At 43.2% G+C, this 16,920-nt stretch overlaps 1 protein-coding gene and 1 long non-coding RNA gene across 13 annotated transcripts in view; one reads left to right on the forward strand and one right to left on the reverse strand.

Annotated features, from left to right (window-relative positions):
* The window catches only part of fbrsl1 (fibrosin-like 1), a 322,499-nt gene that overhangs the window by 161,664 nt on the left and 143,915 nt on the right, over nucleotides 1-16,920 (forward strand). For all 11 annotated transcript variants that reach the window (XM_030143070.1, XM_030143058.1, XM_030143064.1 and 8 more), the window contains exon 4: nucleotides 2,766-2,801. In XM_030143070.1, the coding sequence (XP_029998930.1) occupies nucleotides 2,766-2,801 (36 nt within the window). The remainder of the gene's footprint in view (nucleotides 1-2,765; nucleotides 2,802-16,920) is intronic.
* LOC115425464 (uncharacterized) lies at nucleotides 1,991-11,334 on the reverse strand. 2 transcript variants are annotated; one of them, XR_003936239.1, is made up of 3 exons: nucleotides 11,192-11,334; nucleotides 5,421-5,529; nucleotides 1,991-4,554 (listed from the first exon to the last, which is right to left on the reverse strand). It is a non-coding gene; the product is annotated as an uncharacterized LOC115425464 (long non-coding RNA). The 2 variants fall into 2 exon arrangements; XR_003936238.1 differs by lacking the exon at nucleotides 1,991-4,554 and having other exon boundaries at nucleotides 4,975-5,529.

The raw sequence follows: 16,920 nt of genomic DNA on the forward strand, positions 1-16,920 counted from the left end.
TGATATATATGTGTTGTCAATCTATTTAAACATATTTGTACACTTAGAAAGGATATAATGGTATAACAAAATAAAGAATTAATAGTAATAATAGAAAAACAAAACACTCCAATGCCAGCACTTAGTGCCAATTCGTAACCATAAAATGCTTCTACCAGCTACTGCCAGTATACATCTATGTCATTGTCATCACAAACAGACATCACTGGGGTCTCATTTCTCTGAAAACACATTCCCTAATTTTTCTCCTCTCGATTTGCTTCTTGTTCCGTTACTGGGAAGAACCAAGGCACAAGGAAAAGATGCAAAGAAGACATGAATGAAAATAAATTGGGGTAAAGAGGGGAAATAGACGGTGCCCCTGGTTTTCCTGCCACAGGGGATGGAACACCAGGAGTTGATGTCTGTAGCCTTTCATTGTTCTAAGAGCTCTGATTGGCCCACCTTTCAGCCTGACTGCGATGACAAAAACCAATAGTCTGAGTTGAGAGAAGATGGACTGGACCCTCCCCACTTGTCGCCATGTTTTTCTTTTTTCTTTTTTTCTTTTTTTTTTAGTAAGGAGAGTGGAGGAGGGGGCATGGAAATGGGTAGAGGATTAGGGGGCGGATTTAGCAACATTTCTCTTCTCTGGGGCTGTTTAGTTAACCCTTAAATGCCGCCAGCATCCGCCCCATCCCTTTCGCCACCAACCACCATAACCAGCACACACACACATTTGTTCTTCTCCCTCCCCCACACTCCCTCTCCGGGGCGGGTTCTTAAATCCTTTTGAAGTCCTAAGCGCTGCAGAAATCCATTGAGAGCCATGTATAATGGCTTTTAAGAGAGAGTGTTTAGCTGTATGCCGACCCTATGGCTTATGAACCGCTGGCGTTTTAATGGATCCCCCCCTTTCCCTCCCCTCTTTTCCTCCCTTCACCGGCACTAAATCCAATGGATTGTCCCTCATTATCATTTAAATAAGCCTCTCTTTCTACTCAGAATGCTCCAAGTTGAATGAACTCTACATAGTAAGGCTAATTCCAAATGGCCTTGGCCTCCCACCACCTATGCACATATGCACTCACACACAAACACAAGCCTATATACACATTTGAGTGCGGTCACAACACACACACAGACAACACAGCACATTCTCATTAGAATAAACTTTTGGCCCTTTTGTATATACAGATTTTGCCTTCTGTGCAAGTTCTTCCTCCCCTCTCCTCTTGCCTCCTTTCTGGTCACACTAGTGAAGGGAGTAAAGAGGTTGAGCAAAGCGGGGAATAGCCTTTTGAATCCCGCAGAGCCTGCTTTCCGGTTCGCCGCAGGACTCCTCCCTAATCGTCACCACAGGAGCCGTCCTGCGAATCAGAGGGGCACACAGGCGTTGATGAGGGCTGAGGCCTAGAACAGGTGTGGGAGAATGGATGAGGGGCGTTGGGAGGGCGCAAAACAAGAGAGGCAGTGGTGGTGAAGGTGTGGGGGAGGTTGTCTGGATTGAAGGTGGACCTATGGACGAAATTGGTCTAGCAGAAAAGTCCCCTCCAGAGACCGGGGGGGAGAAATTGCCAATCTAGACAGAGGAATAAAAGCAGTGAAAAGTGGAAGTGGAGGAGGGAGGGATTTGGAGATTGGTATTCGTGCTGAGCGCTGACGGACAGAGCCGGAGAACAGAACAAAACCCAGGTTTTTTCTGTCTCTATCCTGTTCTTGTTCAGCATTTAGAGGACTGCATTAGAGAACACAGGAGGAGTTTGAAGGGCCAAAACACCTCAGACCGAGTACAACAGGGGCCACCATAACAACATAAAAACAAAGCATCGGGGTTGATTCCAAAACTGTGAAAGAGGCCACTTTGAAAAGATCATGCAAATGACATTTTTTTTAATGTATCCTGTTATTGCAGTGGTTAAATTATGACCATGACACATGTTTGGTTATGTGAGAAGGACACAACACATTTTGGAAACTACCTCTTTTTCTATTTACACCCTTATTATAAGTTCTATGATTAGCGATTTACCAGTCACACTGAAATGCCTGTTGCTTCTGTTCTTATTCAATACTATGCGTTTTGAACACATAGTAAATAGTTGGAAAATTGCAAGACGAGCTGGAAGAGAAGCCAAACATCTGAAGGTATCAGGAAATTTGAGAGCTCTGTCTCCGCTTCAACTGTCACTCTCAAAACAACAATTTCTTCATCAACGTGTGTTTTATCAATTGATGTGCTGAAGTAAGGATGGATTCATTACCTGTCAATGTGAGATGTCACATGCAAAGGCACAGTCTAGGCAAGTGAATCCAAACAAATACTGTAAGTGGTGACACCTGATACTGTCATCCACTGATACACATTATATGAAATATGAAATCATCAGAGCCAAAAGAGATACGGTTGGCTCCCAAACTACAGAAGACAAAAATTGAAAAATAATTGGGGTGATTATCACTTTATTGGCAATTCAGAGTTTTTGTGGCTGTAAAAAGGTTATTGTGTACCAGTTTAATTTGATTAGATATTATATGAAATTCTGAATGTATTTATAACAAAATGAAATTATATCTCTCGGCAGGACACAAGTGATTGTTTTCAGAGCAGATGTAGCTCAGGCCAAGATGTATGGGAGTGATGTGTGTGGGAGTGGGGTACATGGCAGGGCAGGTAAAAGGTTAACGTGAATATTGATATTAAAGCGGCGCTGCTTCATCATGTCTGTGTCAGCGAGTGAAACGCTCCTTAAAGGTCATCCCTGTTCTCCTCTCTCTCCCTACAGAGTTCCACTCACTCGCTGTCAGGCCGCGGCTACTCGGTAAGTGACATTTTCATGCTTCATAGCTTTACGGCAGAATTACAATCTCCAACGACCCGCTTTATGGCCCCGGCGCTCGACATTTTAATTATGTTAAATAGAGTAATGGAGAAATCATGATATTAGGAACATTAATTCTGGCTGACTGACTGATTAAATTGCGGGAAGGTGTCCTGTGCTACCTTGGCGAGAAGAGCCTCGTTTTATTGGCATCGATCAGCACTGTTCGCCGGAGCTGCAGTTTTATGTCTTCCTCTAGTGACTGTCAATGGAGGATCCTCTTGCTCACATATTTAACAATATACCTAAAAGCCTTTTAAAGACCCTCATATGCAATAAATACAATTTCTTACCTCTAGAGAAATGCATGTACACGTACAATTTGAGGTTCTTAGCAGTAAAACATGTGTCATAAATGTGTATTAAGAGAAATTCAGATAAAATTTTGTGTCACAGGACATGCAGAGTGTTATTCAAGGTAAATGCCCAAGAGGAATAGTTAGTGATGCTTTGCTAACCGTCAGCTCAATCCTTTCAAACATACGCTATCTCACAAATTGTCAGAGCAGGACTATTTTTATCCCTTGAAAGCATCTGTTGCCTTGCCCCAGTGCATTTTCGAACCATAAATTTGTGCTTTTCTCCTCCCATTGTTTCAGTGAGATGTCTAGTCTCTGGGTAATACAGACAGCGGTCGTCCTTTATGTCCTTTGCTTAAAGGGGAACTCATAAGAGGAACATTCTTTAAAGTGTGCTACTTTTAGCTGATGAGTGGCATATGGCAGTTCTTATTGCCGCTTGGAAGCAATCATCCAGACAAACAAAACAACTATAAATGGTTTGTCATCGTTAATCTGCCTCAAAGGACTGCAGTTAAAGCACTGAACAAAGCTTAACTTCAAAAGACATTGATCTCGGTGCAATCTTTTTTTTTTCTCCACTTTTTAAAAAAAATTTGTTTTAATAGAACATGTCACATTCCTATTCCCCAGCGGCCACATACTCACAGATGGATGAAAACAAACAAGACCTTCCAAAAAAGCTTGTGGAGCCCTTTGGCTCAAGCTGTCAGTTTGAGTCGGCAGGGAACGAGGCCTTCTCTTTATCTGAAAGGGGGAACGGGGGAGTCAGAGTGAGAGAGCAGACATGGGGGTGGAGGGGCTTGATGGTTGATGTGTGACGCGGAAGCATTGTCCAACCAGAGAAGTCCAGGAAAGAGGGCAGGAAGTTTCATGTTTTCTTGCTCTCCTGTCTAACTATCCGATGCTACTATCTGCAGCATACGTACCCTGTGGGCGCCTCTCGGGTGCTGAGCTCTGACTCTCAATCTGCTCTGCTGCTGGCCCTGCTTGATTTCTGGGGTCTCTTTATCTGTAAGTGCTTCAGGCTTTACAGTATGATGGTCTTGAAAAGGGGGCATGGGGTTGGTGGGCTCCAGGGAGCTGCCACGCAGAGGCGGAGCGGGTATGGGAGGAGCAACACAAGGCCAGGGGTTGGACCGAGTGTTATGGTTTGAGAAAAAGGAATACAGAGGCCATGTATGTGGGTGGAGGGCTGTTTGTGATGTGAGGAAGGGTTGTTGATAGGAGGTCAAAAAGCCAGGCTCAGAGGCAATCGGGCAGTACCACTAGCCACCACGAGCATAGCGGGGGCTATTTCCCCATTAGGCCCTGGTGCTGATCCTCATCTACTGCTCTGCCTCTCAATAAACAAAGAATCAAGCTGACAGAGGCTTGTTATCTGTCACAAGGCTCTGGGAGATAAAAAAAAGAAAGAAGAAAAATGAAAATCCAGAGAATTTCCTACTTCTCTGATAACACCTCTTCATTTTAATGTTTCTTTATGTCCCCCTTCTTATTTAGCCAGCAGGCTTGAATGGCGTCATTTTAATAGTGCACATAATAAAATGAAACAATTTCTAGGTTTCAGAGCCAAATTGGATACAGCACATACATTTGATTCTTTTGGATAAAGCACATATATTTGATTGTGTTAATATTGGCTCTCATGTGCACAGTCTAAACATGTTTGCATATTAAAAATGCTGCCTGTCCCAAAGCCTACATTAATACATAAGCAAGCTAATTTGGCCTGGTGGGATAGACACCATACTTAGACAGTAGAGGATTAAAACTCAGACATTCTGTAAACAGAGCACAGAACTCAAAGCCAATAGAATAATAATAGAAATTTATTAGTTCCATCATGCAGAGAGATGTGGTCGTTGTCTTTATTATTGGAGAAAATGGTTTGAGAACATTGATGATAAAATTTTACACGTAGATGAAGACAGAAATAATACAAAAATGTGATGAAGTGCTTATATTCCAACCTCCATGTCAACGCAGTGTTCTCATCATGTAATACACAGGGTCTTTTTTTTTTGTGGATGACACTGACACACATACATGCACATACACCAAGGGCTGAGGGTTAATCTCTGGACTGTTGAGACCGATGTAGCAGCAGGACTAAGACTTTCTATCTTGCTCTCTGTGGAAGACTGGATATGGAATTGTTTATCAGGCCGACTCTCTCCTGTCTGCTTTGTGCAGGCTTCATTATAGCCTCGGCTATGTTTGGGAGACAATATCTGTGCCTTGTTTCCTGCACTGCTACCTGCTTGTTGTTCCAGCGGAGATGGGCCCAGGCTGTGGCGATTTATCATCCTCTCAGGGGCTCCTTGATAAAGAACCCAACATCCCCCTCTGTGTCTGGGAGATAGGAGCTGCAAGAGACGAGGAAAATGTCAAAAAATCTCAGTGCATCTATCTGCCCATCCTGTCGCTACCCCTGGGCTGGATATACTGTACAGAGGAGACATTTTAGCTTAGCGAGAAAGACAACACACCTCCTCTCCTTTCAGAAGTGATTGAGCTTCAGTCTCCCACCCGCTTCTTTTGAAACCACCCAAGGCCAAGCCACGGCTCATGTTTTTACGCACGATAAAAGCGTAGAGCTTTGTCTGTGACAGTATAATCTGACTAGTCTGTTTGGGAGGGTTTATCTCTGAGATGTCAGGGAGTAAAACCTTGCCGGAGTGTTTGGTTTGAGTTAGAGTGCTCGGAGCTCTCAGGCACACCCGTTCTTCATTTCCCCCTGCTTGGGTTGTTATAATCATATTTAACGCTAAATGAATCTACACTCCAAACAGAGCAGTCTCAGAGTCATTTGTGCATTCTTAAACAGCCTTGTTTTAATTGATTTGGCATTCACAACCTCCACATTGTGGCAAATACACTTCCCTGTCTGAGTGACGAGGCTTTTTACAAGATCTTTATCGAATACAAGGATTATGTCACTTAATTATAATAGAAGCCATTAAAAGCTTCACGCTTTATTTAACAAAACGACACAGATCCACTGGATTAAATGCTAAACACAGTGATTGAAAGGAAATTGAGTGTAAATTTCAATGTATACTGGGAACATTCTGTTGAAGCAAAAATTTTTTTCACTCCACCAATTGTTGGCTGAGCCTTCTCTACAGAATATGAAATATCTTAACCGCCTCCCTGTGAGTCTCATTGTTACTCTCTCTCTGGATCTCATTCTGCCTTAGTCTCTCACTTGCTTTGCTTACTTTTCAGTGGGCTGTGCAGGTGTCTCTATACCACCAGCTCTACACATGGTGAAAATTAGTGAAGGAAACCAAGAGCCCAGCAGGAGTGGGTTGGGGCCCTGACATTGTCCTGGCCTTGGGGTGGGGCGCTGCCTGTCAGGGGCCTCTCTATGAGGGCTGTCCGCCTTGAAAAACCTATTTGTTTATCCCTGTGTGCGGTCCGGCTTCAGATCCTGGGCCCTGCTGCTCTCTGCACACCAGGGACCTGGGCTGTTGCCGTTAGCAACAGATAAAAATTGCTGTTAACCACAGCAGGGCCCACAACACATCAATCAACGGGTCTGCAGATAAAGGCTGCAGGCTTTTGGGGCCCTGGCTGAATGGCACGACTGAAAATCCTTTTCCAGTGGCTGAGCACACAGCTCTGGTGGTGGAGGCCTGCTATCATTCAGAGTTGAGGAGGGAAACTTAATTTTCAGCAGTGCAGCTCAGGTTTTGTTCTAATGGAGATGCATTAGAACGGCACCTACACAAAGGGAACTCTGGGAGAGGTCATTTGAATAAAAAGGCGACACTGTGAATTAGAGTTGACCGGGCCTCAGAAAAACCAGCCCCGGCGTAGTTCAGTTGTTCTAAATGAACTCTTAATTGCTTTTGCCACTTGGCTTTGCTCTTAAGGCTGCTTAAGTGCTGGGACGTTAAGCTTCACCGCCTTCCACATACCCCTTACTTAGGACTGAATTGAGATCAGCAATTGGAAATGACTAGAAGCTGTGCTCCGAAGGGACTGATTGGCATTTGTACAATTTTTTTTTTTTCACCAGGGGTTACTTCACAGGTTCCTTGTTACCTTTTGTAAAGCTGGTTTTGCAGAGCTTTAGATTAAATGTATAGCAATGACTTTGGTGCCTAGTAATAAAAAGAACAATATTGATCTTTTCTATTAAATCTAGTTAATGTATTCCCAGACGAAGCTCTATGCCATCACCCATGTTGGAGTTAGTCCAAATGAAACACAGGCTCTCCTGGGTAAAAGTATTAGTTTTATCTCCCTCTAGCCCAGCCTTGATAATCATCAGTCTTAGTTTGTCCTGTATGTACTGTCCCCTAACTCACATTTGCCCCACTTTAAACAAATAGCCCTATAATGTAACAATCAAACAATGCTCTGTGGATTTGTTTACTGCAGGCTTTCTCCCCATTAAGCTTCACGGACACTGTAGACAAATAAAGTGGTAATTCCACTTTATCATATGTTACATATACCACAATCAAGCAGCAATTACATGCTCCTTCCATTTGTAAGAGCTCCCAATGCCGACGTGGATGTTTTAATGAGGGCTGTAATGAACGCTCAGGGTGTTTGGCAAGTCTCCGAGATGTTGCCGGGGCTTTTATGGCTCCCCATTATAACGTACAATTTGCATCAGCAAATTACAATGCTCCATATCATTATCCTGCACCAAGGCCCGATCATAAATTAGAGCTCCAATTACAAACATCTATCTGGGAATGGGGAGTGAATACGATGGCAGCCCACCCGACACAAGCAGGAGGGAGAGAGAGCCTCCTGTGGATTGTGGGATGGGACTTCCGCAGAGGTGTGATGTTCTCATAAAGCCCTTATAGGGGAGTCTTCCAAATGAAATAGACTGTTTTTGGGGAACAACGTCTGCTAATTTTGTTTTGGCCCTTCCATATGTCATATTTACAGTGCACTGCACATTGAACTTTTTGGTGTTTTAACTGCCTTCTCTCTGTTAAACACAGCACCCTCTGATTTCAGTGGCTGACTGTTTCACACTTCTCATTTGAAGCTATGTAAGCCTGTTCATTCAGCTGTGCAGAGGAAGGGCCTTGTCTATTGTGTTTCAATCCAGAATCAGCTATGTCTCTGTCTCCTCCAATCTCTGTCTGACTCTCTCCCTCTCTCCTTCAACTTGATTATACTCTGGAGGGAACATAATAAATCATAGAGATTTATCATGCTGCAGCTTATTAATTCACTGCCACAAGTGTAATATTAGTCTGTGTCATTTAAAGAAGCAGGCATTGCGGCATTGCTAATGTCCCCTAAGGAATCCAAAAGAAGCCATTTTAGCATGGGCACAACCTGATGTTAAAAGAACATTTTGCAAGGTTTTTCATTTCCCTATTTTTCATATTTCACCTTTTTCTTGCTGACTGATATGGAGATTTAGTGTCAGCCTCTCAGCTGACTGCTAACAGTTGTTGTAGGAGAAACAAACAGCGGTGTACCTGTGATGGCTGTGTTGCCTGTAATCCACGACCTGTGGCCAAATCTCGCATGGAGAGGTAGAACAAAAAGCATACGCCAGCAGATCGCTGGAGGCACCAAGCAAAAACCACCTCTACTGATGAGACAAAAGGCCTGCGGGTTTCCCGCAAACCCACAAGAGCTCCCCGACGCTGCACAAACAAAGCCTGAAATTAAGAAGAGCCAGAGGCAGGCCCGTTTTTTAAAGCAGAGCTAAAATGTTCCCTTTTCACGGCCTCCATGGATTTCCAGTATGGGATTGTGATAGGTTAGACACTTTGCCGTTTTCAGTGACAGATTTTGAGGAAGTAGGATTTTCATTTGCTGCTCTCTTCTGTTTTGCTTCTTGTTCAACATTCACACTTTCATCACTCTATGATGGCTAATTTTAAAGGTACTAAAACCTCCACTTGTAGCCTTTAAAGGGTGTCAAATAATGTAAAATTCATAGTATGTTTTCCATTTTAGCCTTGCATATTTTGCGTCCAAAAGCATCTATCTTTGCTTTTTGGCTGCAAAGCTTGAGCATAAAGAATGACTGCAAAACATTGTTTGAGCTTGAAAGGTCATGAGATGAAGACACTTTATTCCATATTCACAAACACCCCCTAGCAATTATTCCTGCTTTCTTTAATGTTTCTATGAATCTATTAGGGTTAAACCCCCACCCACTTCACTAACTCTACCCACATGACTACCTTTTCGGAAACCTGTACAAAAAAGTTATACTAAGTAGGTCATGTTCTGCCACTCGTCTTCTAATCACTCAACGAAAAGAACACAGTTTCCCTCCATTGGAGCCCCTGAGCCTTGCTCCTGGGATTTCGGTGAGCAACATACACTCATTTGATTTTCTGGCATGTTTTATTTTTTTTCCTTTTTTTTTTTTCTCTCTCTCTTTCTCTCTCTCTCTCTCTCTCTCTCTCTCTCTCTCTCTCTCTCTCTCCTCACCCCTCATTTTACTTTCCTTGCCTTGTATCTGACAGTACACAAGCACCACCAACCCTGCCTCCAACTTCACCACACACACACACACACACACACACACACACACACACATACACACACATCTCAGCCCCTCCTCCTCCCCTTTCTGTCTGTCTCTCTCAGTGGAGAAGGTGTCTGACAGTAACAGCAGGTAGGGTATAAGATTACAGGAGAAGCATGGGCAATTATACCTCCAGCTGATACTGGTGTGTTTATGAGCAGAGTAACTGTAGAGTAACTGTTAATGACAGTGTTGTGGTTTCTCCAGAGGCCAGAGCACAGCCTAGGGAAACCTGATGTTTTTGTCAGCCCAGTCTCCTGCTACTTTGGCGTAGATAACATTTTATTTTTCTGTCCCCTTATCCAATTTTTGCTCTGTTTCTCTCTTCTGCACCTCGACAACTATTAGTTTGGGCTGCCATCCTTCTTTTTGCTGTGGTTTCACCCTTTGGGCAAACAGAGGCACCACACAGGTACAGATTTCCTGTAATGTGCTCAGCAACGTTTTGGGTGCAGACTGAAATGCAAACATGAAACAGCTTCTTAAGGTCATAACAGCATGTCTCTGTAAAGTATGTGCAAACACAGTTTGATCCACACACCCAGGCTGCTGCAGGCCTGTCGTTAGGGTTTTGGCTGCTTTGCCACTTCCCCCCTACGTGCTTTCACACACAGCACACAGATCGCAGCGATTTGAGAGGAGTTTGTGTTTAGATAAAGGAACTTAATCATAATTGTATAGGGCTTCAAGGGACTAGGCATTGGCACGTGCCCTGTCACTGCTCCCTGTAGTAGATGCACGACTTGGAGACTGCAGAAGGCCACAAAACTACAATAAAACTAGTTTAACAATATTTTAATGAGGCTGTGCATTCTTTTTGCGCCTACCGTAAGTGAAAGTAAAACTGAAAATGTATTTTTTATGAAATACATTAAAAAAAAAAAAAACATTTATGTTGCCAACAATAAAGGCACATATGTTTATCTAGTATACCTTTAAGAGTGCTGTGCAGTGGTACATCACAGTTGTTACTTGCCATGTTTGACCATATGTAAATCCGTATGCACTTGCCTGAGCCAGATGGTGCTAAGACACTGTTTGTCTTTTGTTTCCTGTGAGGCTGCACCTGTTGGGGTTGAATCTACCTGTTTGACTGTCTGTATCCTCTGACACATGTCATATGCTTGACCCCACTGGATCTCTACTGTGTTTGAGAGGACAGCAGTTTTGATTTCTGCATCTGTATATTGTGTAGATCTCATAGAGATTGTATACTTCAAATTAAATGAGGTATACATGTTGATTTCTCCCTCCACTGTTGTTTCTTTATGTGTTTTATGGCTGCTGAGTCAGTCTACAATGGAAAACAGTCCTTTAACTGACTACACGCCAGCTGGATTCTTGTTGTTGATGTCTTGCCTTAGCCGTTGTGCTCTCATTGACTGTTGTTTGTTGTTTCAGTCCATAAAATGAAGGTTATTCGACTGTTTAACTCAATGAAAGTCGCTTTGTATGGAAGAGTCAGCTAAATGCCAAGAAATGTAAATTAATGCCAGACTCACCCTCCAGTCTTCGGCCCACAACCATCCACACTCCAGAACTCAGCCACTGTGCCCTCAGCGTGCGGTTGGCCTTGGCCCCAATCACACCGGGGCACATGGGAGATTAACTGGGCTGGCTTACTCACTCAGCAGGTTCCTCCACTCCCCTCCACTCATCCCGGCCCAATCTGCCAGCTAGTCTCCTGCTCCGCCGAGCCATGGCAGCAGGGCACCACAAGCCTGGCCCGCCTTCATTACGCCTGCCAGATGGGCTGAGAATTAGATTCGAACTCCCACCATGGAGGGAGGGAGGGAGGGATGGAGGAAGGAAGAGAGGTGGCAAAAGAAAAGGGAGGAGGGAAGAAATTTCAGGGGGGAAGAAAGTAATGGTTTTTGTTTTCATTTATGTTGCAAGTTATTACATTTTAATGTAACACCCCTGGGACCTGGCAGTATTAAATGCCTGCTCTTGAATAATCGACACTAACTGCAAGCAAATGCTAGGGAGAAATGAAATTAGCGAGCGCAGCAATTTGGCACAGTGATTATCGGCTCCTTGGAGGCACTTCCTGATGATTTAAGAATGCTAACATTTAAGCAAGTCAGATCTCATTACTCTTCAAGGTTAAATCGAGCTGTGTCGGAGGGGAGGCAGATGCTTGATTGGAAATAGTGCTTTCTTGTCTCCCTGTGTCTCTCTTCATCTTCCTTGTTCATGCCGATGTTTCTCACTTTTGCTGCAGCTCTCTGCAAGCCGAGAAGACTCAGGGCTGAAATCTGTCAGACCCTGATGACACCTTTTGCCAGCTCTTAATTAGATCAGCAATACTGGGGTTTTTATGCTATAATTTGTCCTCTGCCAAAGGATTATCACATGTGCTACAAGCACTGCCTCAGCTTTGTTCCGAATCTCTGCTTACCACACATTCCCTTTCACACAGATGTAATGCTGGGCCCTTAGATGAACAAAAGAAATAGGGACCCTTTTGAATCCAGACCAAAGGGAAAATGTTTATTAGGTTTCAGACTGCACCACAAATGTTCTTTTATACTGTATTTTCCTCTGCTATTCTCGCTCATTCTGTGGAGGCAGAAACGATTTTCAAAGCAATTCCAGCCTTGGCATTTTCAGGTCCAGTGTTTACCTCAGCCAGCCATACACATCTGTTCTCCACACAAACTTGATCCAATTAGGTGACACCAGACAATGGTTTACTCCTCAATAAGCCCAGCACAGCGCCAGGGGTCCCGAACAATACGGAAGTGTTTTTTCATCCAATATGTGGCGTCAGATCCTTTTAAAGGTGTTTACTCTCCATCGATGTGTCAGCCTATGTTTCCAAAAGGGGGCTCAGCTGGAGAACTGATAGGCGATGAGGATAATGATGCGAGTGGGAGCAGTGTGGCGGATGCAGATGCACTTTGCCGTGCTGTGCGTGATAAATCCCTCCCTCCGTTGCACTGCACCCCACAAAGTTGAGGGACAGATGGGCTGGACTTTTATCTCTGCTTCCTAAATGCAGGAGAAATCAAAACATTTTTTTGCTGCGGTGATGAGATTTATTTAAAGCAAGGCAGGAGCAACAAAGCTACTTCAGGGAATATGTCTATTAGTTTTTCCAAGCTGTTGTTTTCTCATGCAGGGGGGAAAATCATTGCAAGTCAAATGTAATCATCCTGCCGTTGGGTTATGCACCGTCTCGAATAATAATAATATTAGGTTGGTCCCTGGCATTGCCTACATTAGGCTTGTAATTTGAATTTCTGAGACACAAGTTAGAAGGCTGATGTTAATCACAACCAATCACTGATGTTATCGTTGTTGTTTTTTTTCCGTGTTTATAAACGCTTTATCTTTTGGCACATCTTGAAATTTGGCAGCCGGAATTCATTATCTCCAGTGTTTCATGTAGTCAACAAAGATGGTTCCCTGTAACGTGGGATTGTGCTTCCTCCTACTTACATGCTGGATGCACTGTACTGCATCTGATGTCTATACATCACATTTTGTCTTTGTTGTGGCCAAAAGGATTTATGGATTGTTGCAGGGTTACCTCAAGAATGAGGAAAAAGCCTGTAAATTGTAACCAGGCATTTCCACATGAAACATTCATGCTTAAGTATGATTAGCAGAGATTAAGGTGGGTTTGTTTTGCCTCTTAGAAGGCCCCGTGACAATTTGGAAATGGATTGAGAGCAGCTTTTGCAAGCACAGCCTCCTTAATCCCATGCCAAGAGTTCTCACCCACCTTTGCTGAATTATTTACATTAAAGTTCTCACGTCAGCTTTGGAGCCAATGGCCTAGAGGTACAGTTTTGCTAAACTGCCTAAACATCCAAGTGTCAGAAGCATGGAAAATATTATGAAAAGTATTTTGCAAGACTTTTCATGTTTTGCAAAGAGAAAGATCTGTCAGAGGTGCTTGAGAAGCTATTCATCAGGTATAATAAAACCAAAAAAATGAGTTGAATGAAGTTCAGGGAGACTGTGCCCATTGTAATGGAAGGAGTAGCTTGTACATTTTCTATTTCCTAGACTGACAGAATAGACGTAGAGGGCTCGGATCAAATAGTGGTCCATTCTCCCAGCTAGTGATGTGAATCTGTCTCCCTAGCCAAGGCATTCTGCTATCGTGTATCCCATTTCCATATCTTCTCCCTATCATGTATATGAGATGGAGCCCTCCCATGTGCTAGATGATGCGATCCCCAGATAGATTCATTCATACATAATGATAAAAGATGGGTTTGGACAGGGCTACTTATTTGACAATCATTGAAGTGCCACTGTGATAAATGGCAAGGAGGACCTCCACCTCTCTTCCCTCCCACCCCATCAGTATGGCTCCCTCTTCTGATCCCACCTTATTTATTTTCCGCGGCCCAGCTCAAGGTCTCGCCTCACTTTAAAAGAGAAATATCAAATTGAATTAAAATTGCTCGCTCACCCAAAACAGAGGCTCATGTGCCTTAAAAATCACACATCTGTTCCCACAATTTATTGTTGCAAAGTCAGTCCTTCTCTCTCTCTCTCTCTCTCCTCTCTCTCTCTCTCTCTCTCTCTCTCTCTCTCTCTCTCTCTCACACACTCTCTCTCTCTCTCTCTCTCTCTCTCTCTCTCTCTCTCTCTCTGGGTGCGTGGTAATGTGAATTATTCATGCCAGCGGGGCCACGGCGTGCTTCATCATGTTAAAGTGCCCATGACATTACTGATGGAGCCACCGACGCCCCTGCACTGCTAGCTATGTTAATGCATTTGGAAGGAGGAAAGAACAGAGATGGCAGCATCTCCTGGGATTAGGAGGACAAGAAAAGATCACCTATTAGAAATTAGTACTAGGAAGTCCATACCCCATAGTCCAATCACACATGACCGCTTAGCTTCAAACAGTCCTGTGAACAAGAAGAAAAAGCATTGTCCTTGTTGCAGCCCATGGAATAAGCAGTGTTGAGAGTAACATGGTAAAAAAATAATGCATTACAGTAACAGATTACTTTTTGCTGTAACGCAGTGGTGTAAGGCATTACCAATCAATTTTCAGTAATGTTTTACTCGGTACATGTTCAGTAACGATTGAATTACAACACATTTTTTGCCCATAATTTAATTGCTCAAATGAAAAAACAAACCAAAAAAAACAGCAAGACTGTGAGACATTAAGGAATCAAAAATGTGGCAGGAAAGTTCTATTTCCTGTTGGTGTTCAGTCAATGGGTGAAGATGGTAGAAGGCAAGGCAAGTTTATTTGTATAGCACATTTCAACAACAAGGCAATTCAAGGTGCTTCACACAGGACATTGAAATACAACGACAAAGACAGAAGACAGTCCATTGTCCACATGGACGTATGCTCATTACTAACTCTAACCTTGCTTTACAGAAGCCAGTTAGCATGATCCCTGTGATCAGCAATGACAAGGTAAGCTAGCATTTCTATGACTAGTTAGAATTCTTTGTCAATTGCAAATTTATCTACTGGCGCCCCCTGTTTGAACGTATAAAATGTTGAAAGAAATGCAAGCATAGACCGCAGTGTTACTTACTGAGCTATCTGTCCACATGTACTTCGGGGCACAAATTTATGCATCCCAAGGCTCTCCTTTCTCTTATATTGGGGGTGGGTTATTTTACTTAGGGGGGGGTTGACTTCGACTGTGCATGCCATTTGTAACTACAGTTTCTTTTGGATGCTGCTGAACAGGTCAAACTATTCTTGTTTCTCTTCTTGAACAAATAATAGCCCCTTTCTTACACTAGTTATAACTCCACCTTAGGTAAGATGCAACACTGTCAGGTTTGTGTGGTAAATATGAAGTTGCATCTTATAGCTAGTTAGCTCAGCCAAGACTGAAATGTTGGAAACGAACTGTATACCTGTACTAATTGGCCATCTTACGTTCATTGTCACTGAGAGGCTTCAAAAGTAACAGTGGCTCTTCATTTACCAACAAAAACTCTTACAAATTTTCACTGAATCAGATTTTTTAAATAGATGGTTTTAATAAAGTATTGAACAAATGACATTAAGCTTTAGAGATGCTGGTAGGTGGGTTTTTTGAGACAGCCAAGTAGAACTGGGCTACTCTTTTTTTCACTGTTTTTGACACTTTCATAGAGAAGCTGAAAGCAGTTGAACAAGTGGATATGTTTCACTCATTCCTTTCCCCACCCACACTTTACCAGCTCTCACTGAGATTCACAGTTTTTGATCACAACCCCATCTCAGCTGGATTACCTTTCTGCTCACTGAGAGAGTGCGTTTCAGTAGCACCCAGGGGATTACTTTGTGTTAGCGTGCATCCGTGCTGGGAGCTCTAATGACATGCTGTATTTATCGGAAGCCTGAAATTCAATAAGCCAGCTCAATTGTAAGTGCAAAGAATTAACTTTGATGGTGATATTGAATGTAGAGCATCATTTTAGATGGTGGAAGAATATGCTTGCACTGAATGGTGCCATAGAGCACATTATGTGGGCCCTAGAGGGAGAGGCTATCATCCAGCTCAATTTTTGTCCTTCAGGTGTTTGTATTCATCACCAAGAATAGTCTGATTGATAGGGATTTCTAAGCCAGTGGACTATCACCTCTCGCATCTATGTGCTCAGCGGATTCATGCAAATGGAGGCTTCTGCCCAAATATTATTTCTGAAAGGATGTTTCACAAAGAAAACAAGCACAGAAAAGGGAGGAGTAGAGAGAGGAAGTTTAGCAGGGTATGAAAGTATTTCCACTGTCAGTTTGTGTTAAACCGGCCCCCGATATGCTCTTTGTGAAGCTTTTCTCGCCTTTTCAGAAACCACCCGCGCGTCTGTAAAGGTGCTGGGCGAGATGAGCACAACTGATACTGTGGTTCCCACACGCTTTGCCGTCTGAAATTTCACAACCGATAGTGGTTACTGACAGAAGGGCCCTGATAAAATCTCACCTGATTAGAAAAAAAAGAGACTGAGAGGTAGTGAGAAAGAGGTGAGGCAAGGCAAGTAAAAACTAGAGGCGATAGCAGGCCTCATCAGGTCTCTGAGGTTGTGTCTAGGTTTCATTTGACACATCTCTGGCTGGCCCTGACTGCACCACGCTCTCCACAAATGAGTGGGTTGATTCGAGACTGACGGATTACAAACCACACTGGCATTGCTTTATCTTCAGACCTGATTGCAAATTTGAGACAGACATTCGTTAAGCATGTTTGTGACTTCTTCACTTTCATATCCATTTACAGTGAACAACGTCAACACTTGTTATACAATG

The sequence above is a fragment of the Sphaeramia orbicularis genome, chromosome 9, assembly GCF_902148855.1.
Source record: "Sphaeramia orbicularis chromosome 9, fSphaOr1.1, whole genome shotgun sequence".
NCBI classification, from domain to species: domain Eukaryota; kingdom Metazoa; phylum Chordata; class Actinopteri; order Kurtiformes; family Apogonidae; genus Sphaeramia; species Sphaeramia orbicularis.